Source organism: Sporothrix schenckii, assembly GCF_000961545.1.
Source record: "Sporothrix schenckii 1099-18 chromosome Unknown Cont41, whole genome shotgun sequence".
In the NCBI taxonomy this organism is placed as follows: domain Eukaryota; kingdom Fungi; phylum Ascomycota; class Sordariomycetes; order Ophiostomatales; family Ophiostomataceae; genus Sporothrix; species Sporothrix schenckii.
In genome coordinates, this window is record NW_015971142.1 from 3,747,804 (window position 1) to 3,769,128 (window position 21,325).

A 21,325-nucleotide genomic window follows, 5' to 3' on the forward strand; every position below is an offset into this window, starting at 1 on the left:
GTCTTTCAGGGTGGTTTGGGGGGCCGTTTGTTGGCGTTGGTGTATGTTTGTCTTTGTGACAGGGGAAGGGGGGAGTGAGAAAAAGGCCGAAGGGGGGGGGGTGCCATTGTGCTCAGAGGCCAGCCACCAGCGCCTGAAAATCAAAACAGGGCCCTTGCAGATGCCAGATGGGATGGAAACGGAGTGTTGGGCATGCAGCTGCACAGCAGGTGGAGGACAACAACGAGCGAGGAACGAGGAACGACAGAGGGATCAGAGAGGATCAGAGAGGATCAGGGAACCTGGGCCTGACCAAACAACGCGAGCGAAAAAAAGAGATTGACCAGCGCTAACTAGCCCAGATCCGTGCAGCGGTCCATAATTTCCTTTCCCACTCTCTTTTTGGTCAATCATAACAGGACTTTCCGGGAGCGGACTAGGGGCTGGTGGATGCTACCGTCGACGTCTCTCTGCCTCTTACTGAGTCGTGAGTGACCTTCATCGCCTTCGCCTGGTGTGGATCGGGGGAGAGAGAGAAGGGCAGAAGGAGGGGACAGGGGGGTGTGGAGATGGATTGTGTGGGTACGAATGTACCAGGAAAAAGGAGTAAAGGAGGTGGAGCGGTTGTGATGGTGGTGGAGTGGTGAGAGCGACAGGATATCTCGGGTTTCTTTTCATTTTCCCTCCATGCCCTTCTTCCTTCTCTATCGTATTTGGATCCTATTTCACACTGTCTAGCAGGCCTGTCAGTCCATTTTCCTGCCACCGGGCTTGCTTCTTTCGGATCTGGGTTGAATTTTTACCTGTGATTGCCTTTCGCTACGCCGAGTTGCCTTGGCTTTGATGGGGGTTTGCCACCCAATGCTTTGTTACGGGGGTAATAATGTAATGTTTGTGAGGTCCAAAATACAAGTGACGAGGTGAACAGTGAGTTCATGGTCACGGTTGACTGTGCAACCACCCATGCCTCCACTGCCCACTACTCCATACTCCTGCTGGCAGTATTTCCCCGAAATGAGCGAGAAAAGCCCTCCCAGGATGAATACGAGCGCTGTAATTACCACCTGGCCGTGACCGTAATTTTGTTCGCATTATTGAGGGATTCGAGCTACATGTCGCATTTCGGCGAGCGTCTTCTTTCCACATCGTATCTTGTTTGCTTTGGTGTGTTTTGGGCCTTGAATGGCATCCACAACAGCCTGGGTTGCCCTGCAACAGCGGCTTACATACCATAGTCGGAGCCTGAAGCGTGTCAGAGGAGCCGCAGTTTGGACGGATCACTGTGTATTGCTGTGTATTACTCGACCACTGGAATGCAGAACGCAGATGGCAGATTGCATATGACAAAGACCAAGATGCGAAGCCGGGTAGGGCGAGCAGATCCCGCGATCGCGCCGGCGTAGGTGCTTTTCTATTTTGTTTGTCATTTCTCGGCGGCTGCTGTTGGCGTGGACGATATTCCTTGAAGTGTGATTTCATCATGGAGTCACTGAACGGAACTTGTTTACACATTGTCAAGGCAATCGTGATTTGGTCTTCTCCTTTACCCGCTGTTGTAAACGCATTTGCAGTACGTCACAGAATGGCCAGAGACAGCCACAGAGGGTCACATTATTGTGTTTGCTTTTTTCTTGATTGTTTTTTCTTTGGTGGCGTTTGTCACGACCTGGGTCAACAGAAGTCAACTACGTATGCAATGCACGCACACTTGGGACCTAAACTGGGGCCTGCCGGTGCCAAAATCAAGGCAGTGGGAGCGTTGTTCCCAGCTACCCAGGAATCCACGACGGAGTCATGGTGTCAGAGATAAGAGAAGAGAAAAGAAGAGCCAAGCTTCCTGGGACAGGGAATGAGCGAACTGGCGCCGTAAGATAGGCCTGGAACCGACCGTCGATTCCATCTTACGAGATAACGTCTTTGCGGCGATACGAGACTCGGTCAGGTACCTTACTTTCAAGTGTATTGACGGCCCACGCTGAAGTGACCACTAGAGAATAAATAAAGAGCGAGGAGAGAGGGAGGGACCGCAATGACCGACGACCAACAGAACGACGGCGTCAGGAACAGGGGTGGGCCGATTGGCCTCGCACGGTAGTAGTAATCAGAAATGACCAGGAGAGTCCGGCGGTACGATCGATAGGCGGTGGGCATACTCTCCTCAGCAGAGTCGAGCAAAGATTGTCCCCTTTCTTTCCTTTCTTTCCCCTTCTTTTCCCACTGTTTAGTGACACTAGTCCCTTAGAGTCCCTCAAAATGCCCTTCTTCCAACGCGTTTTGCCCCCAACTACCCGGTTTTTGTTTCTTTTTTTGGCACTCAGGGGGGAGGCGGCCAACGGAGAGAAAAGAGAAAAATTGGCTTGCCAGGAAATGAACTCTGACTCTCACGGCCCAAAGTACAGTATGTGTATTGGGGTACCAGTATTTAACCCTCTGTGCCATATAACGCACAGGTACTCCCTATCTGACTCGCGTACCGCACTACTTCGTACACGACTACCCAGCACGGCGAATGCGACCTCCCCTGCTCCCCTATTCATCCCCTTTTTTCTCCAGGAGCGCAAGACGAATCATGCTCGTGAAAGCCCTGACGAGGCTGCTGTCCCTCAGGACAGAGCAACTCAGCCCAGTTGGTGTGACCAGGATGGCGCCTGGCAATTGGCAGTTTCGTGAGATAAGGTGGATGCATTTTTGAGATTTCCAGGAGGTTGTGGTGGCTTGCCTGTCCCGTCCAACTGCAAGGTACAAAAGGTGCCTTACCGAAAGGGCGAAAAGGTGTGGCCCACGCACAGTGGTCTTTTTTTAAGCTGTCAGGCTCACACGCGACGAGCTGGGGGTGTGGCAGCAGGAAAAGAAAAGAAGAGCAACAAAAAAAAAAAAAAAAAAAATACGTTTCCTTTTTAAGTGGGGCGCGGAAATGAGTTACGGACGCCATCGCTGGTTCGAGAGCCAAATGTGGGTGGCACGGGTGGGTTCCCTTTTTTGGCTCCTTTTTGGGGTTCCTTTTATTGAACTCGTACTGTGTACGATGTACGAAAGAGAAGCGTCCTTTCTTATTGGCACATTGCTATTGGTGGACGACAACGGCACTGTGAAGGACCTCGTACTATGTGGACGACCCAAATAACGCCTTCCTCTCTGACGATTCTCACTCTCTCCGAGTAAGATAGAGAGATAGCTGGGCGCGCATCCATTTCTCGTTGAATCGACAGAATCTTGAAAGGAGCATGGGATCTATGGCAACAGAGGAACGATCATCACATCAGCTCCGGTGGCCTACTTCAGTGGCGCGGTACTTTTTACTCTGCTCTTACTGAAGACAAAATAGACGGGATTTTTCCAGATACGCAGGAATGCTTCGCTGGTTGCCATGGGAAGTCCCTTTTTTGTCCACCATTATGTCGTGCTTGGGACGACGGTCTGTCACAGCTGCTCCGTATGACTGGAATGATGACTTTTGTTGTGCGGGATGTCGGCTCTGACATTCCCCTGCCGGGCCTTTTCTTTTCCTTCTTCCTTTTTGTGACAAGGATTAAAATAAATCTGGACGTTTTCGGAATACGGAGCACGGAGTGAGAGTTGCGGTGGACTTTTCTTTTGCTGATCCAATCCCATGGAAGCTGGACCGGCCGAGGCGAGGCGAGGCGAGCTGTTCTTGCCTCGTTTTTTTCTGCTTGGCCATATTTCTTGTTTGCAACAAGAAAGTCTGGCGAGTTCGATGGTGATCCAGAAGCCGGTGGAGGCGCCCGGCGGTCAGATCACAAGTATGGCCAGATTGGGCTGGCTAGCTGAGTACGGAGTGCATCTCGATCGTATTTTTTCGGGAGTAGTGAGTAATACTGAGTACGGGCTTTGTCTTTGGTAAGGTGATTTTGTGCGATTTGCTTGTGATTCTCGTGTGCGCTCCAGATATTCTGATGCTCCAGAGCCTCATCCAACATCGAACGGCAACGGCCTGGCCAATATCGAACCGCGAACGGCTGTCGAGACCCAATCAACCCTTACCCGGTACGACATAACAAAGTACTGTCCCTACTTGTCAAAAGCAGCCTCAGTTAACCATATTATTTTCTGGCCTGTTGAAAGCTTTGGCACTGGCAATATATCTCTGCTTGCTTGGTTTGCGTTTGTTTGCGTTTGTTTGCCTTTGTTTGCCTTTGTTTGCCTTTGTTTGCCTTTGTTTGCCTTTGTTTGCCTTTGTTTGCCTTTGTTTGCCTTTGTTTGCCTTTGTTTGCCTTTGTTTGCCTTTTTTCTTTTCTTTTCTTTCCTTTTGTTTGTTTTTCTTTTGGTTATTTATAATTTATCGCACTTATCGTATGCTCCCGTCTCCCGTCTCCTGGCCCGGCCGATCGTGTCTGCCCAGATTGACTATCGCCGCTTGGCTAACGGGCTGGGCGATGATTGTCCCCTTTCGGACTTGCTTTGTTTTGCTACTGTTTTGCAGCCGTCTTTGCATTCCTCGTTTTTACGTCCAAGACACGAGCTGCTCTTAGCATTTCCATGTCTCGTTTGTCAATGCAAAAAACGTTGTTTGATTATGTTTTTATTTTTTGTTTTGGTGTGATCTGACTTTATTTTCTGATGTTGTATCGGATCACTCCCTTGGGAATATGCCCCCCGCAATGGCTACAGGTGTCGTATATTTCAAGTTTTAATTGTTCTCGTGTTTCCTTTGGATTAATTACCCAAATGCAACATAAAAACTCACAAATAAAGAAAATTCACCCTAAAAAATGCAAGATTTTTATATCGACGTAATCAGTAGCCCATGACACCCTCTGCAAGATCGAAACTTCCAATACATAGCCCCAACCCAAGCTTAGGGACAGGAGCTTCCCCTGACTCTCGTGTATGCTCCGTTCCACAAGGACTGATGCTGCATATTATGGGGCTGCATGGGCCTCAAACAGCGCACCGTCCTCCAAAGCCGTTTAATGTCGCATCGTCGAACGCTTTGCTTGCATACAGGTAGTCTGTACCCTGGGAACCAATCTCGCCTGGCTATCTCATTTGGAGCTTTTGGAAACTACGATTTACAGCTGCCATGATGGGCCAGGTTCTACATCGTACATTACTTCATAGCTTCCTTGCCACACGGAGCCCCCCGAACGTCATAGCTCCTGGATTTCCACCTCGTCAGCATAGCGACAAGGGATGCTCTGCAGCACACTACACAGAAATTATCTTCAAATACGCGTTCAATCCTATGTAGTCTTCAAGTGGCGGTATCGACAGACTGTGGAACATCTGCTGCTAAGCTTCTCTTTGGTCTCGTCGCGTCGTCGCCTCGCGTGTCGCCAACTGGAGTTTTGCCTCTTTGGGCATACACCTCATTTCCACCTCCTCCACAATGGCTCAAACTATTGAACGCGCGATACAGAATACTCGCTCTGCGCGTGTGCTTTCTTTCCTCTTTTTTTTTTCGGCTGGAGTCGCCCAGTGGCTCCATTGTCGGGTCGAAACGACGGACAAGAATGGGATGATGGAGTCGCTATGGAGCCATTTGTTCATGCTTTGATGAAATGACAATGCGGAGAGAGAAAGGAAAGCGACGATTTACAATGTATACTTTCGATGCGCTGGCATTGTGGGCCAGAGCAACGTATTCCCACTACGCGCACGTCGTGCAAGTGCATCGTGCAGCTGAAAGATACGCAGCAAGCACAGCCGACCTGTCAGCTTGTTCACATAACTTACAATGTATTTGCATGTATTTGCATCCCCGTTTCGTAGAACGAGAAACCGAAATTACAATATCAGCTCCACCCAGGGTGGAAAGGCGCTGTTCACAAAAGTCCAGACCGCCAACCGTTTCCTTGCCTCGATCCAAAAATATAACCAAACCAAAAAAAGATGAATTTGCAATTTCCAAAGCGCCAAGCGTTTCTGCGCATATCTGCGCATTAGGATCATCCGAAAGGGAAGGAAAAACGACGAGAAAATGAGACTACCTGACAGGGGGAGCTGGGACGTTCTGCCGCCGTGAAATGGCACTCGGGGAAATCCTTTGAATCCTTCATCTGAAGTTTGCTTTGGTGGTCTTCTGCACCAATTTTTGTGATACACTGGTCCTGGGTGATGTACGAAGTAGCTACCCGGTCCAGATTGTCCAGTGCCAGCGGATTGCAATGTTCATATGCCAAGAGTCAGCCCAGCGTGGTACGGATGCAACATTGTCGGGCACCTTTTGCTGGTCTTTTATTGCCACACGTCATTACCAACAGCTTGACCGCTCGGCTGCAAACCGTCGAGCCATAAACGGAACTGGAAGCGTCGGTTGCAAAGATGGCCTCCCGTCTCTGCAAATTGCCGTTCCCTGTCCAAACGTCTTCTCGTCTGCGGAGCGGTTGGCGGACCGCGTCGTGGGCTGAAAAGGACCTTTCTCCATCGTCTATCGAGTCGTCTAATTTACACTATCGTGACCTTGTCATCCAGCATCCACTCGGACGCGAACGCGGCTCGTTCCCCTTTTGGCCTTTGTTCTCCCCCATTCACCGCATATCCTCATCCCGGAACAATAGCCCCCCTGCTTGTCTATTTGTCCTTTTTGCTCTTGTCCGTCCCCGCTCGGCGTTGGACCCAAGAAACGCGATTGTGCCACGTCTCTCTTTTGGGCTCGTTCTCCATACAAGAAAGACGCGTTCCCGCCTGGTCGAGGACGCGAGAGACGGGCGCTTCCCCCACCCCTCGTCTTCCCCAGCCCCCAGGTCAAGCCAATCTCGTCTGCCTCACTTCTGGACGACGGCGAGTCGTGAACGTGTTTGCCTCGATCTCCTTCCTCGTCGACAATTTCATCGGCCGTTCACCGTTGACCCTGTGTTTTGAAGACGAACGCTGTGCATCACAGATGCAAAGGAAACACCTCTACGTTGCCCTTCTCTTGCATATCGTCAACGGCTACAATCATGGACAAGGTACCCTGCTGTCAACTGTTTGAGGCCATACGGTTGGCGCACCCTTGTGGACGGTCAGTACCGCCAGCTACACTCACTGAACGTTGACAGGTCTCGTGCGTTGCTATATCCTGTGATCCTGTGATCCTGTGATACAGAAACCACTCGACGTACCGAATTCCCGGAACGCAAGCGAGCCAAAACCCACGCCCAGACACGGGACGGATACAAATGGGGCTGTTCGATTGTGAGCGTGTGTCCCGGCGGTCAATTCCGTTTCCCGTCATTCGAGACGAACTCCTGCCGATGGAGCAAATTGAGTCGAACTGCGAACGAGGCTGCAAATGGGCAGTCAACAGGATGGTTTACCGGGAAAATGCATGCGGTACATTCGAACGAAAAGCATCGACCGATCTATGACACATCCATCCGAGCTGTGGTGGCTACAAAACAGTTTTTGTTCCATCGCGGCGATATGCAGTTCTGGGATCGAGACCAATTGAGTACAATTGGTGCATGTCCTAGTGACAACAGTCCAAGCAGCCGTCTTGAACGAGCTGTCAGGACGGACGCGGATTTCGGAGACATTGCAGAGGCACAAAAGGCCCATTGCTAACCAGTTGGTGAGGGGAAAGGTGCGAGCTAAAACCTCTAATACCCCAGCTGCAGTGCATCTGCGGTCCGGTCGATCCACCCCGCGATGGCGAGTTTCGGTTGCTTTGTCAGGCGACTTTTGAAGTGAAAACTTGCCGCTGTTCGAAGGGACGGTGGAACGGGCTACCATAACCAACTGCAGGGCTTCCCAGGACGAAGGTTTTCTACCGATTTACAGGTTGTATATTTCGACAGATTCCACACAATCGACGAGCTACCAAAGCCAGCTCCCCTTGGCAACAACACAAAACGACACGATGACGACATACATGCGCGCAGTTGGTGAGTTGCGCTTGCTGTGGAGGGCGCCGTCTACAAAGCGATGCAAGAACAGTCTCTAACCGCAAGGAATCGGTTTCGGCCACAAACAGACGTCAAGGGCGGTGCCGGCCATGCGGACGCTCTCTTCATCAACGACAAGACGCCGAAGCCGACGGCCGGGGACGGCGAGGCCGTTGTCAAGGTCAAGGCGTTCGGGCTGAACCGCATGGACCTCTCGCAGCGCGAGGGCAAGTACCCGCTGGGCCCGCACATCCCCAAGACCATGGGCGTCGAGTTCAGCGGCGTCATCGAGTCCCTGGGCACGCAGCACAGCACGAGTACCCCGGCAGGCGACGCCAGCGGCGCCTTCAAGGTCGGCGACGAAGTCTTTGGCCTCGCCTACGGCGGCGCTTATGCCGAGTACCTCGCCAGCTCGGTGCGCATGTTGGTGCACAAGCCGGCCTATCTGTCGTGGGAGCAGGCCGCCGCCATCCCCGAGAACTGGATCACGGCGCTGCAGGCGCTGCACGAGGTCGGCGGCTTCCGCGGCGACCTGCGCCAGACGGCGCTGTGGCATGCCGGCGCGTCCGGCGTCAGCATTGCGGGCATCCAGCTGTCGAAGCTGGCGGGCGCGTCGGCCGTGTACGCGACGGCGGGCACGGACGACAAGTGCGCGTTCCTGGTCCGGGAGCTCGGCGCCAAGGCGGCGTTCAACTACAAGACGCACAACTGGGCCGACGAGGTGCTGGGCGCCACCGACAACAAGGGCGTCGACTTCATTGTCGACTACATTGGCGCCGACTACTTCCAGAAGAACCTGGATGCCGCCGCGCTCGACGCACACATTGTGTTGCTGGCGCTGATGAGCGGCGCGCAGCTGCCGGCGGACGTCAACATCAGCAGCATCCTGCGCAAGCGGCTGCGCATCGAGGGCAGCGGCCTGCGCAGCCGCGCGCCCGACTACCAGGGCCGGCTGCGGGACCGGCTGGTGACGGTGCTGCCGCACTTTGAGGACGGCAAACTCAAGCTGTACCTGGACAAGGTGCTGCCTTGGGAGCAGATCCGCGAGGCGCACGAGTACATGGAGAAGAATGTGTCCATGGGCAAGATTGTGTGCACAATCAACTGAGCTGTTGTTGTTATGTCCTTGCATTTGATAATTGTCTGTGGACGATAAATTGGCATGTAACGTGAGAGACCCAGGCACTTGACCCGAAGAAGCGCGTGACAAACTACAGAAGAGAAAAGAAAAAAAAAACGTCGAAAAAACCCAGAAGTACTCGAGAAACACTCGAGAAAATACCACTCCAAACGCCACTGCTGCCATTGTCCATAATACGTCGTGTGAACGCCACCATACTTTCCCTAGTGGGCATTGAGCCACTTGAGCATCTGCTCAAAGGCAACGGCCTGTGCCTCCTGGATGGATGCGTCCGCGTAGTCGCCCACCACTGCGAAACCGTGCGGCACGCCGGGGTAGACTTGCACTTCGTGCTCCACATTGTTCTGCGACAGGTAGTCCTCGCCCGCCGTCCGCACCGCGTCCGGGAACATTGGGTCGCTCTCCACGCACACCATGCTGATCGGCGCCTGCAAGCCCTTGAAGTCTTCGGGCGACACCAGCGTCGCGTGGGCCAGGACGCCCGCCTTGATCAGGGGGCCAGGACGCCCGAGGAGGCCTTCCTCGAGGGCCACGACGTCGACGTCGGCGTTGGGGTCGGCCGCGCCTGATGTAGTCGTCTGGGCCGTCGGGGCCGTTCCCTGCGTGGGGGCGGCACCAGACGGCTTGGCTGTCGGGCCCTCGACATTGTACTGGCTGGCCTTGTCGCCGGCCAGCAGCAGCACGTACCGCCCGCCAAAGCAGTACCCGACCGCATACACCCCGTCGCCCCGCGCCACCGCATCGGCAAACTCGTCCCGCGCCGCGCGCAGCACCCGGTGCAGCAGCGGCAGCACCTTGGCCTCGGTGTGGCGCGCCAGCCACATGTCAATCATGAAGCTCTTGACCGTCTCGGCGGCCTTGGTCTTGAAGAGGTCGAGGAACGACCCGCCCGCCGCCGTGCTGCTCTCCTGGCTGCGCACCTCCTCCTCAATGGCCTCCGAGTTGGGCGCCACGTCGCCGCCAAAGAGGTCCGGCATGACCACCACAAAGCCCTCGTCGGCGTAGAGGTCGGCCTGGATCTGGTTGTTCGTGGACGGCAGGCCGGTGCCGCCCGTGAGCAAGAGAAGGAGGCGCGCGGGCGCGTGGGGGTAGCCGCTGGGTTTGACGACGTAGGTGTCGACGTCGCCGAGCTTGCGGATCTCGCCCGCAGGGACACGGCCGTTGGCTAAAGAAGAAGGCGAGGAGGTCAGCATGGAACCAGAAACGACCGTTGGGACGTGGACAACGTACGGGTTGGGCGGTCGGTCACGCAGTCGTCGCAGAGCTTGGGGCCAGCTGCAGCGTCATCGGCGGCCGATGATGGCACAGCCGGGGCAGCATCCTCGGCCGCATCGCTCTCAGGCGCTCTCGTCGCAAGGTCGGCCGCAGTCATTACTGCGTTGAATGGTTGTTGTTGTCGTGGAGGTAGTCAGAATAGTGGAGCAATTGACGTCGTTCGATGATGCTTTCCGTCGATTCGTCGGACAGTCTCTGTGCAGTGTGTCGAAAAGAAGGCGAACCAAACACGATTCACGCCGCTCACTCAATAAGAACTTGATGCGCGAATCGTCAGATCGATGTGATTATGCAGTGCGCACTTGATTAACCGTTCGGATAGTGAGGCTGTTTGGAGTACTCTACACTCATAGTGTAACAGCTTGGCCCAGGGCGGGGTCACATAGGCTCTCACCAACGTCCACAGTGCTAAGCTACAGTGCCAATGTGCCCCCAAATCACCACTATTGTCCCCTAACTCTCCCTGCACCTCCCTCGAATTAGGCCTGCGTGCTGTACTCCGCACGCCGTAGACTATGAAAATGCGCACCGTACGTAAACAATACGCCACCTGTGCTGTTGAAACCAGGCACCAGCACGCCTAAACCACGCCAAACGGCCAAACAACGCCAGTGAACCCCGCCACAGCCTTGCCACTTAAGCGGCGGTCCCATTAAAAACACGCGCCCGACGCGCTTTCGACGCGTTTACTCTCTCCCCCTCTCATCCCAACTTGCCGTTTTTCGCCGCCCAGCATCAACACTACCGCATTTTGCCGCTCTGGACGCTGATACAAACAATTTGGGGTGTTCTTCTGTTCTGACCTTGCATCTCTGGGTGACGCAACATTCTCCATACTGCAGCTCGACCTTGGCCCTGGACATAGTCGTCTTTCCAACGACGAAGACGGCAGCGATCCATTCGGACTCGACATCACACCTTTTCTCACATCCTCATCCTCATCGTCCACATCACAGCCATGTCCGACGCAGCAGCAAGACAGATCTCGCGGGGTGCCTTTTCGTATGTTGTCACAAGCTTCCCCTGCATCGTGAAGACCGCCCGACACTGACCCTCTTTTCTCTTTCTCTCTGCAGCGTCATCTTCAACGACCCCGAAAAGGGCAAGGAACAGTTCCCAGTGCCCATCTTCCAATGCCTGCAGGTCAAGCCACTGGGCAACCAGCAGCCCGGCGGCGGCGGTGAGCGGTACCGCGTCGTCCTGAGCGACATGGACCACTATGTGCAGACGATGCTGGCGACACAGGCGAGCGCCGTCGTCCACGACGGCAAGCTGGTCCGCGGCTGCATCGTGCGCGTCAAGTCCTACCAGGCCAACTCGGTCAAGGGCAAGAAGTGCGTCCTGTCCTGCCTCCGGCCTTTCTCGATTTGAACGGACACTGACCGTTTTTGTAGCATTCTCATCCTCCTCGACCTCGAGGTCATCGAATCCCTCGGCACACCCGAGCGCATTGGCGAACCCGTCGTCTACGACGCGAGCACATCGGCCGCCGCGGGCCCGACCAACACCACCATTGGTGGTACCGGGTTCTACGGTGTCAAGAAGGAAGAGCCTGGCGCTGGTGGTGGTGGTGGTGCGGCATCGTCGACAAAGTCGGCCCCTGCGGCAGACTATGCACGGCCCAGCGGAACGAGCTACGGTGGCGGCAACGCCGCCCACCCCAACATCTGCCCCATCGAGGGCCTGTCGCCCTACTCGCACAAGTGGACCATCAAGGCCCGCGTCACCAGCAAGTCGCCCATCCGCACATGGCACAAGGCCAGCGGCGAGGGCAAGCTGTTTAGCGTGAACCTGCTGGACGAGAGCGGCGAGATCAAGGCCACGGGCTTCAACGAGCAGTGCGACGCCCTCTACGAGCTGTTCCAGGAAGGCTCCGTGTACTACATCTCGAGCCCCTGCCGCGTCAACATTGCCAAGAAGCAGTTCACCAACCTGCCCAACGACTACGAGCTCACGTTTGAGCGCGACACCCAGGTCGAAAAGGCCGAGGACAGCAGCAACGTGCCCAAGCTGCGCTTCAACTTTTGCAACCTCGGCGCCCTGCAGTCGGTCGACAAGGACGCCACCGTCGACGTCATCGGCATCCTCAAGGAGATTGGCGAGACCGCGTCGCTGCAGTCGCGCACGACCGGCAAGCCCTTTGACAAGCGCGAGCTGACGCTCGTCGACGACAGCGGCTATAGCGTGCGCACCACCGTGTGGGGCAAGACGGCCGTCGACTTTGACGCCAAGCTCGAGTCCGTCGTGGCCTTCAAGGGCGTGCGCGTGTCCGATTTCGGCGGCCGCTCGCTGTCGCTGCTGCAGTCGGGCGTCATGTCCGTCGAGCCGGACATTACCGAGGCCCACCACCTCAAGGGCTGGTACGACTCCGTCGGCCGCGCCGGCACGTTTGCGTCGCACAACACCATGGGCGGCGCCGGCGCCGGCGCGGGCGGGCGCACCGAGGTGGTCAAGACGATTGGTCAGGTGCGCGAGGAGAACCTGGGCATGGACGACACGGCGTACTTTACGCTCAAGGCGACCGTCGTCTTCATCAAGCAGGAGACGTTTGCGTACCCGGCGTGCAGCAACACGGACAAGCCGTGCCAGAAGAAGGTGGTCGAGGTCGGCGACGGCACGTGGCGGTGCGAGTCGTGCGACGCCAACCACCCGGCGCCGCTGTACCGCTACACCATGATGCTCAATGCCAACGACCACACGGGCCAGCTGTGGCTGTCGTGCTTTGACGACGTCGGCAAGATGCTCATGGGCGGCACGACCGCCAACGAGCTGACGCGCATGCAGCAGGACGAGGACCCGGCCTTTGGCAAGGCCTTTGAGCAGGCCAACTGCCGCAAGTACTCGTTCCGCGTGCGCGCCAAGCTCGACACCTTTGGCGACGCCCAGCGCATCCGCTACCAGATTGTGGGCGCCACGCCCATTGACTTCAAGAGCGAAGGCCACAAACTGGCCGAGCTGATCAAGCAGTTCCAGCTGTAGTCTTGTCATTGGACGGAAAGTTTTGGTCATGGGAGACGATAATGGTATAAAAAACAGAGTGTTTTGTTACGAACGGCGAGATGGCTGGGTCGCTTCTTACGGAGTTTTCATATTTCGCGCTTTTTTTGTCTTTTTTCCACGATTCCATTTATTTGTCAATTTTTGTTTTTCTAAAACGTACCCACAATCCTGCACTCTTTGATGTGTTCATTACGAGAAGAATCGTTGTCATGGCCACGTTTGATGCTGTTTGTCAGGCCCGTTATGAACTTTGCAACGACGGAGGAAGTAGGCATGTAAATGAAAGAATTTGACACAAAACGTACGAGACATGCGTCAAAGCTCGATAATGACGTTAGAATAGCAAGGCTAGACATGAAACCTGGGTACGCCTATTTTTCTCTCCATAAAACTACGGATCCTATCCGCCCACACCTTTTCACCCATTCACCGTCTTATCGCTCCCCCCGACTCAATGATCTGCAGGCTCCGGCCCGTCCATCATCAGGTCTTCGTCCGGGTCTACATCGTAGTTGAGCATGCCACCCATGCTGTCGTCGTCGCCGGCGGCGGCCCGGTCCTTCTCCCGCAGAGCGTCGCGAATGTGCTGCCGAATGTAGTCGCGGTTCAAGGTCAGGTGCTCCTCGGTGGCCGTGTGCAGTGGCTTGAGCGCCTGGATCCGGGACTCGATCACCCCGATCCGCTGGCCAAACTCGGCCTCGGTCATGTCTTCTGCCTCGGGCAGGAACTCGAGGTATGCGCCACCCTCGCGCTGGTTTGGGGCCCCGTCCACGTCGTCTACTGCTGAGGATGCTGCTGCTGTAGTTTTTGATGATGTATCTGTTGCTGTTGTTGGCTCTGCTTGCCTCAGCGCCGCTTTAATCATCCCCGAGTCGATCATGTCCCGGATCAGCGCCGTGACGTCGGCTTCGCTGAGCGCCGCGGCGTCGTCCACCATGTCGGGGTTGGGGACGCGGGCGGCGGCGGCATTTGCACTCGTTCCTGGCGTGGGGTTCCGTAGCTTCTCGCAGATGGCGGCCACGCTGATGGTTGTGTAGATGCGGCGCAGGTGCGCAATCTGCCACTTGGGGTGCGCGGCCACGACCTCGGTGGCCAGGCTGAGCGTGTTGTCGCTCGCCAGGGTGTCGTGGCCCATGGCCACCTCGAGCTGCAGGGTCTCCGCGCTGGCAATTTGGAAGGCGTTGGCGATGTGGCCGTACAATTTGTTGATGGAGGCGCAAATGCGGCTGGCGGCCGCGGAGGTCTGGGGCGGGCAGTTGGCGACACGACCAAAGAGGAGCAGGCCCGTCAGGACCCAGAACTTGTGGGCGTCGACCATGATCAAGGAGGCGCCGTTGTCGCGGGTGGGGTGGGACACGACGCGGGCAAAGGCAGCGTGCGCGGGGGCCCAGGCCCGAACCGACAGATGGAGGAGACCGAGGACAAAGTCAAACTCGAGGACCTGGGTGCTCTTCAAGGGCAGGGTGAGTCCTGTGTCCTTGGAGATGTATGAGGGTGGCGCGAGGGTGCGGCTGGAGAGGCGCTCGCCGTCGCGGTGGGCGGCGGCCATGCCCGGGAAGAAGACAATGTCCCTGCTGAGGACGGGAAGGGCGGCGGCGGCATTGTTTGTGTGGTAGGCGAGCTTGGCAAGGACCAAATGGTTGGATGTCAGCATGCGGCCGGAGGGATCGACGGAGGCGAGCGCATGTGCGAGCAGTTCGACAGCAAGTGGTGCCTGGAAAGGGGGTGGGGGCGGATAAGGTTAGCTAGCTGCAGGATGCAGAACCGAGGAGAGGCAGCAGGGGGTATGCACCGGAATGATCTTGCCCGAACCGACGGCAGTAAAGACATGTGTAAAGGCGGAGCCAATGTAGCGGACCTGCCGCGGGTCAAAGGCCGTCAGCAGGGCGGCAATCTTGTTGGCGATGACGGGCTGGACGGACGCGTAGAGGGCGAACTCGGTCGGTATTATGGTGTCGAGGAGGGCTAGGTAGGAGTAGGTGTGGACGGCGGGATCTAAGCTGTCGAGGAGCTCTGTGGCGTGGGCGGCAATAATGTTGACATGTTCCTTGAAGAGGTTTTGGATGCGACCGGCATGGATCTTGATCTGCTGGTCGTAGACGTCGTCGGACAGCGACTCGATCTCTTGGCCCTCAGGCGGGAAGCGCAGCAGTGTCGCCGCGACCTTCTCCATTGTGAGGACGTATGCGTGTCTGTGTGTATTGTTCCGCTGAGGCTTAAGAGACCAGTTTGAAGCTATTCGCAGAAGCAGTGTTCCTCACGAGGTGTCAAGGTCGAGGCCGAGGGCGGACGGCTGTTTGTGAAGGGATCGTCCCGTGCTCGAGACGGCTGGAAAGCTCGGATTACGGTCCTCGAGTGGCTGGGAGAGAAGAGGGAGAGAAGGTGTAGAGATTGAGTGGTGTAGGATTCCCTCGAGAGCTAGGGGACGACACTGCTATTATGAGGCGGAAAGCTGACAGCAATGTGGCCGTGATAGGCAGCTGCTACTGTCGTTGTTGGTGGTCGTAGATGCTGGGGAAGAGCAGCCCCGCCATTGCTATCGGATGTGGCTAAACTGGCACAGCCACAAATGACCACAGTGACGCGCCATTAGTGACTGCGGAGTCCTAATTATTACAGCTCGTCAATTGTAAACAAAACAATTGTGCACGTTCATTGTCAAAAACCTCGTAATTCTATTTCTTTTTTCTAGATTTTTCATTTGGGATACTATGAAGACAATGAAACACCAATGTCGCCAGACACAGAAATCAACGAACAGGAAACAAGAACAATACAACTGATCGTTCGAACGGCTTGGCCAGCAAGCGTTTGGGACAATTCGAGCTTTGGACCTCCTATTTATCCACCTCCCGTCTATTCCATGAAACAAACAATGCCCAGCGGCGATACATTTAACACAGGAAAGAACACAAAAGTCATCGCAATCAATAGCCAAAATATGGCCAAACCTGGACTCCACGCCTTCTTCCCTACCAGTCGGTTGCCAAGGGGCCGCTCTCGTCTCCGGCACTTCGGTAGGTGAAGCTTGCCGTCGCCGTCGCCGTCGGCGAAGATACACCTGGCATTGAAGAGTTTGATGCTGTTGGAGGTGGGCCGATGGGGCCAAACGTTCTGCCGCTGCTGCCGCCACCGCTTTCACTTTCACCAAGCGGGCCGAGTGGAAGCAGATGACCACCGAGAGCACCGAATCCGCGGCCAAAGCTGCTATTGGCACCGTAGCCGAAGCTGCTAAAGGCCGCTGTTCCGGTCCGTGGTTCGCCGGCCATCGACGTGGGCGATGTGCTGCTGGTCAAGCTGGCGACTCCGTCCATGGTGAGGCTGCGGGCAAAGTTGTCTGCGAGGTGGTCGGCGGTGACGGTGGATGTCACGGCAGGAGTAGCAGTAGCGGCAGCAGAAGCAGCAGAAGCAGCAGAAGCAGCAGAAGCAGCAGAAGCAGCAGAAAAAGCAGTGGTATGGTTGGCCGTGGTGCCGGTCGCGAGTGGTATGCGCCAAGAGGCTGCGTGGATGCTGTTTGCGCGCCAGTGGCCCTCAATACCGGTGGCAGTATTGCCATTCAAGCCGGATTTCTGGCGGTTGCTCGTAGGGCTGCCAAAGTTCGAGAAGATGGGCTGGTATGCTGCAGAGGCAAGGTGCGGCAGGGTCGCGGACGGTGGCGGTGGCGGCGCCGGCACACAGACCGGGGCAATGTTCGGGTATAGGAAGCCGGTGGGAAAGGGTTGCGCTTGGACGCTGGTGGCCTCCAATCCATGTCCGGGTGTAGGCGGTGCCAGCAGCGCTAAGGGTGCCATTGCTGGTGTTTCCATGGACGGCTGGTGCGGGTGCGGGTGCTGTTGGTGGTGCTGGTGCTGCTCCTGCGCCTGCAGCTTCTTATACCAGTTCGGATACCCCTGAAAGAGACCGAGCGAGCGCTGCGTGGCACGGTCGTGGGGCATCTCGTGCTTGAACTTGCAGCCCTGCTGAGTGAAGGCGCAGATGCCCTCGTGTACCCATTTGTCGCAGTATACCTTTTGCTTTTTGGCGTTGGCACTGCCGACTTGGCCGGGGCGCTGGGCTTGGGGAACCACAGAGGACAACGTCTGTCCTTGTAGTGACCCGTACGGAGCGAAGCTCTTTGACGGAGTTAGCACGTGAGCGTGTATGAGGGCAGTATTGGGACAAGGACGACACACCTGTTGGACTGGCCGCGTGCCATAGTTGTATGTGACGCTGGTATTGACAACCGGCATCGATGGCAGTGCCATACTAGCAGACAGCTGGGTCGACGGATCTGGGAGCACAAACATGCCCCGGCTGTCGTTTTGCAGCGCCACAAAGCCAGCCGTGGGAGGCAAGCGATCGGCGGGGATCAATCTGGTATACAGACCGTTGCCGCGATCGAGGCAGTAGGCAACGTAGCCGCCAAAGGTCGGAGTGTCTGCGCTGGACGGAGCTTGCTGCATTGTCTGGGCCGACTGGGTTGTCTGTGTCTGCTTTGAAAGGGACGAGTGAGCGATTCTGGCATTGTCCGTGACGCTGTTTCTTCTTGGCATGGGAAAGTGGAACGGCGCTGTGACGTTCTGGTTGGTACTTGGGCCGGGCCCGGCGCCTGGCTCAGGAAGGCTGTCGTTGACGGGGACAATGTCATCATGCACAATGTCCCGGTCGCTGTTGCTGTCTATCGTTGCATACGCTTGGCTGCGAGGAGACGGCGCAGACGTTGGACTCTCATGTTGCGAGGATACCTGGGCTTTGGGAGAAGGACTGCAGTCTTTGTGGTTATGCGGGGCGCCGTTCGTGGCCGCGTTCTCACCTGGCGAAGAAGACAATGCTGGAACCGTCAACGGTGTCTCTGGCGAAGCAGGCCGTTTGCTTGCAATGTCACAGTTGGTGGTCTCGTCCATCGCGGCGACGTGTGGGGCAATGGAGGCCTGCTGGAGAGAGCAGGGATACGGCAGTTTGACCGGCTCGATAAAGGAAACACTTTCTTCGCGAGAAATTTGATGATCAAACCCACCGGGATTGGAAGCGTGGCGTTGCTGTTGGGAAGTTGGAAAAACGTCGTGATGCGGTGCGCACGTGCTAGTACTAATACTACTACTAGATATGGAGATGGATGTGTTGGAAGACGTGGGAAGAGAAGCAGGTTTTTGTTGTTGACGGGGTCGATGAAGTTGATAAAGTTGATGGAGACAGTGATTGTGTTGATGGAGTTGATGGTGTTGGCTATTTATACGGGCACTGGAAGGGAGCTGATGACTGGCCGGCCAGAGATCGGCTTGAGTCGGAAGGCATGCAGAACCTGTGGGCGCCGTCCCTGCCCGCGCGAGGCGACCAGTGCTGCCGTCCAATGGTTCCCGGGCCACGCGGCCTTCGTCCGGTACGGCGTACTGCCTCCGGCTGGCCTGCTGGCAGTCCTGCTGGCGGTGGCGAGCGTTCGGCTGCGGGTTGTGGGTGCCGTGAAGGCCATGCGACCACTGAGCGCTGATGCTGCTGGCGTGATGCGGATGGTGATAATGGAGGTTGAGGTTGAGCTGGCTGCTGCGAGGGCCACAGTCGGCGTCCATGGCAAGAACGTATAGAGAGAAGTCTATATCATTCGTCGTCCGATATATGTCGCTCGCTCTACAACGGACGCAGGAAAGATGGAAAATAAGGGTCACCTTCTCAGGGACTTTGTCAGTGTGTCGGACAGATTTACCTGCCTCGTGAAGTATAAAAAGAGCGTGAGGGACAGGCGTGTGTATGTGTCTCTGTTGTCTGATGCCACAAGAGACCTAAAAGATGCATGTAAATAAAAATATAAAAAGACACAAGACACATACCTGAAGCCTTGTTTCGATGCCTCTGCTTGTCCTACCGCCGATGCGACCTTGACTTCTGTCGGGTAATCCTGCCTTGCCCACTTCTTTTGTTTGCAAGTATCTTACGTCAAAAGTATGTGTTGTTGGCACCAGCAAGAGACAGGCAAAAAAAGTATTGGCAAGTTCGGTGAGGACGATCCTGAAGCCGGAACTAGTATATGGAGATATATATCAAAGAGAGGGGTGAGAGACTGAATTGAACTCCTGTATAAGTCCAAGGAGGGAAGGGGTAAGTAAAAAGGATAAAGTGGATGGGAAGACTAGACAAAATAAATCAAATATAGATTCTATGGAAAAGTGAGAAGGGAGGAGAGAGGAAAGGAAAAATCACGAGGTGACAAGGAGAGGGAGCGGTGAAGAAACGCTCTTTTTTTTGGATATCGTGCCCCCTTTTAATATTATCTGCCGCAGGCTGCAAACAGAGAGGGGCAAACAAAACAAACCATGACGAGTGCAGACAGGCGAGACACGAGGCGAACCAACTTACCGAACTGGATCGCCTTTTCCTGGAAAGCTTTATGATGCCTGGAGAGGCTCTGCAGTTGCATTTGTCCCATGATTTCGCTCGTCTGACACCAGACAACTGAACAAGGCAGACGCAAGGTGAGGCAGGTGCCACGGGAAGCGAACAACAAGGACAAAGATGTAAGGTGTGTGGCTTCACACATCTGATAGGGGAAGAGGGGACAAGATGGAGATACAAATGGGCCATGTAGCTGCGTAGACTGGATTGCGGTGATTTGCCTTTTGAGAGTCCTTGGTCAATGGCATCTTGTTTATGCATCTTTCCTTGCACTGCATCTTGATACTATGCGTAGCCTATTGGGTAAGAAGTAAATAAAAGGGGCTGGCAGGCCATGGCTGGTTTACGCACGGTGATGTGATGTATTCTAAAAGGAGTACTTTTGGGGGGCAAGTGCTTATTGGACGGGCGATTTTGCATCCCATAGTTACTGGGCCTGAATGGCAAAGACTGAGTCCAGAGCCCTTTGCATCATACAGAAGGTGCTTGGTTGATGCCACGTTATTACCCGTTGCGGCCCCTCTGGTTTGGGTCGATGTTCTTCACCTTGGGCGAGAGGACCAAGTTCGTCGGCTACATGCAGTCGATCTTTGGTAGGGCCGAAAGGGGACAGTATTTTTTTTTTTTTTAAAAAAAAAAAACGAAATAAAATAAAAGGTAAAGCAAAATAAATGGCTCTCAGCCAAGAAGAGCAATGGGCTTCCTGACGTTCCATCTCGGTGAGCATGTCACGGCTTCTTTTTACCTTCTCTCTCTTGTTTCGTGAGGCTCTGGTTCTGCACGCACCATGGCAGTGCCCTTCTGAGAGACGAGGCAGGACACAACGTCACCTCTACAATTACACAGACACAAACACACAAGAGCAAACCTCTCGTCAACATAAAAGCTGCCCTCTTTTTTCCTTCTCTTCTTGTCCCACCGTCCGTCATCCGCTCACCTTACCTGCCATTGTTCCTTCTTCCCCGGGGTCGTGCAAACGCGGCAGCGATGCTCTCCTTGCGTGCGTGGTGCTTTTGCATTGGTCGCCTTTTTTACCATTCTGTTGCCTTTTGTGTTCCGTGGCCAGGGGCAGTTCGTTCTGACCTGCTTTCACGTCTGCCCTTGTTGAGTGGCACAACGTGATTTGCTGGGCGTCCCCCCCCTTTGTCACCGTTTTCAGGTAGACTGAGCGCAACGGCTTCTAGGGATAAACGAAAAGCTGGAAGCTGGAAGTATAAGAGGCTCAAAACAAAAAATAATTTCGTAGAGGACAGGCCGACGTACGAGACGCAAATGCCACCTCTTCGTGGAACCGTATTGTATCGTGTTCCGTCCCTTTGCGGCAGCCTGGCCGGCTTAACCACCCAATGCTGGAGAGCAGACCGAAAGTCACTGGCAAAATCGTCCAAAATGAACAATATGTAGTCAAAGTGGAATGTATGCATACCTCTCACCCCTGGTCTATGGTTCCCTGACTTTTGATTGTTCCGCAGAAAATAAGATGATGAAAAAGAGACGAAATGCTCCTGGCCGCCCGCTGATGATGTTGGTTCCCGCTGCAAAACATAGCTTCTGTGACTTTTTTCTTTCTTTTCTTCTCCCCCTCCTCGTTCCCTTTCCTTGGGTATTATTCCAGGCGCATGCAGCTCGCCGCAGCTCGCGGAAAAAGAACGAAAACAAATACAAAAAAACACCAACAAATATCACAAAGCAAAGCAATACCAAAATCCATAATGCACGGTCCAGTGTCGTACATATA

The 21,325-nt window shown here is 55.1% G+C and overlaps 5 protein-coding genes across 5 annotated transcripts; 2 read left to right on the forward strand and 3 right to left on the reverse strand.

Annotated features, from left to right (window-relative positions):
• Window positions 1-7,780: 7,780 nt before the first annotated feature.
• Window positions 7,781-8,913, forward strand: SPSK_07677 (uncharacterized protein; the record flags this gene model as incomplete). Its single annotated transcript, XM_016734334.1, has 2 exons — window positions 7,781-7,805; window positions 7,895-8,913. 2 exons carry the CDS (start codon window positions 7,781-7,783, stop codon window positions 8,911-8,913), a joined length of 1,044 nt encoding a protein of 347 aa, XP_016591513.1.
• Window positions 8,914-9,149: 236 nt separating this feature from the next.
• On the reverse strand, window positions 9,150-10,318 carry SPSK_07659 (dienelactone hydrolase family protein; the record flags this gene model as incomplete). Its single annotated transcript, XM_016734317.1, has 2 exons — window positions 9,150-10,111; window positions 10,177-10,318. The coding sequence occupies 2 exons, from the start codon at window positions 10,316-10,318 to the stop codon at window positions 9,150-9,152; spliced, it is 1,104 nt and encodes a 367-aa protein (XP_016591514.1).
• Window positions 10,319-11,179: 861 nt separating this feature from the next.
• Window positions 11,180-13,200, forward strand: SPSK_07207 (replication factor A1; the record flags this gene model as incomplete). Its single annotated transcript, XM_016733871.1, has 3 exons — window positions 11,180-11,223; window positions 11,298-11,555; window positions 11,616-13,200. The coding sequence occupies 3 exons, from the start codon at window positions 11,180-11,182 to the stop codon at window positions 13,198-13,200; spliced, it is 1,887 nt and encodes a 628-aa protein (XP_016591515.1).
• Window positions 13,201-13,672: 472 nt separating this feature from the next.
• SPSK_07355 (COP9 signalosome complex subunit 3) lies at window positions 13,673-15,394 on the reverse strand (the record flags this gene model as incomplete). Its single annotated transcript, XM_016734019.1, has 2 exons — window positions 13,673-14,935; window positions 15,014-15,394. 2 exons carry the CDS (start codon window positions 15,392-15,394, stop codon window positions 13,673-13,675), a joined length of 1,644 nt encoding a protein of 547 aa, XP_016591516.1.
• A 799-nt stretch (window positions 15,395-16,193) lies between these two features.
• SPSK_07053 (uncharacterized protein) lies at window positions 16,194-18,767 on the reverse strand (the record flags this gene model as incomplete). The annotated part of the gene is made up of 1 exon (XM_016733723.1): window positions 16,194-18,767. The coding sequence occupies one exon, from the start codon at window positions 18,765-18,767 to the stop codon at window positions 16,194-16,196; it is 2,574 nt and encodes an 857-aa protein (XP_016591517.1).
• Between the last annotated feature and the right edge of the window lie 2,558 nt (window positions 18,768-21,325).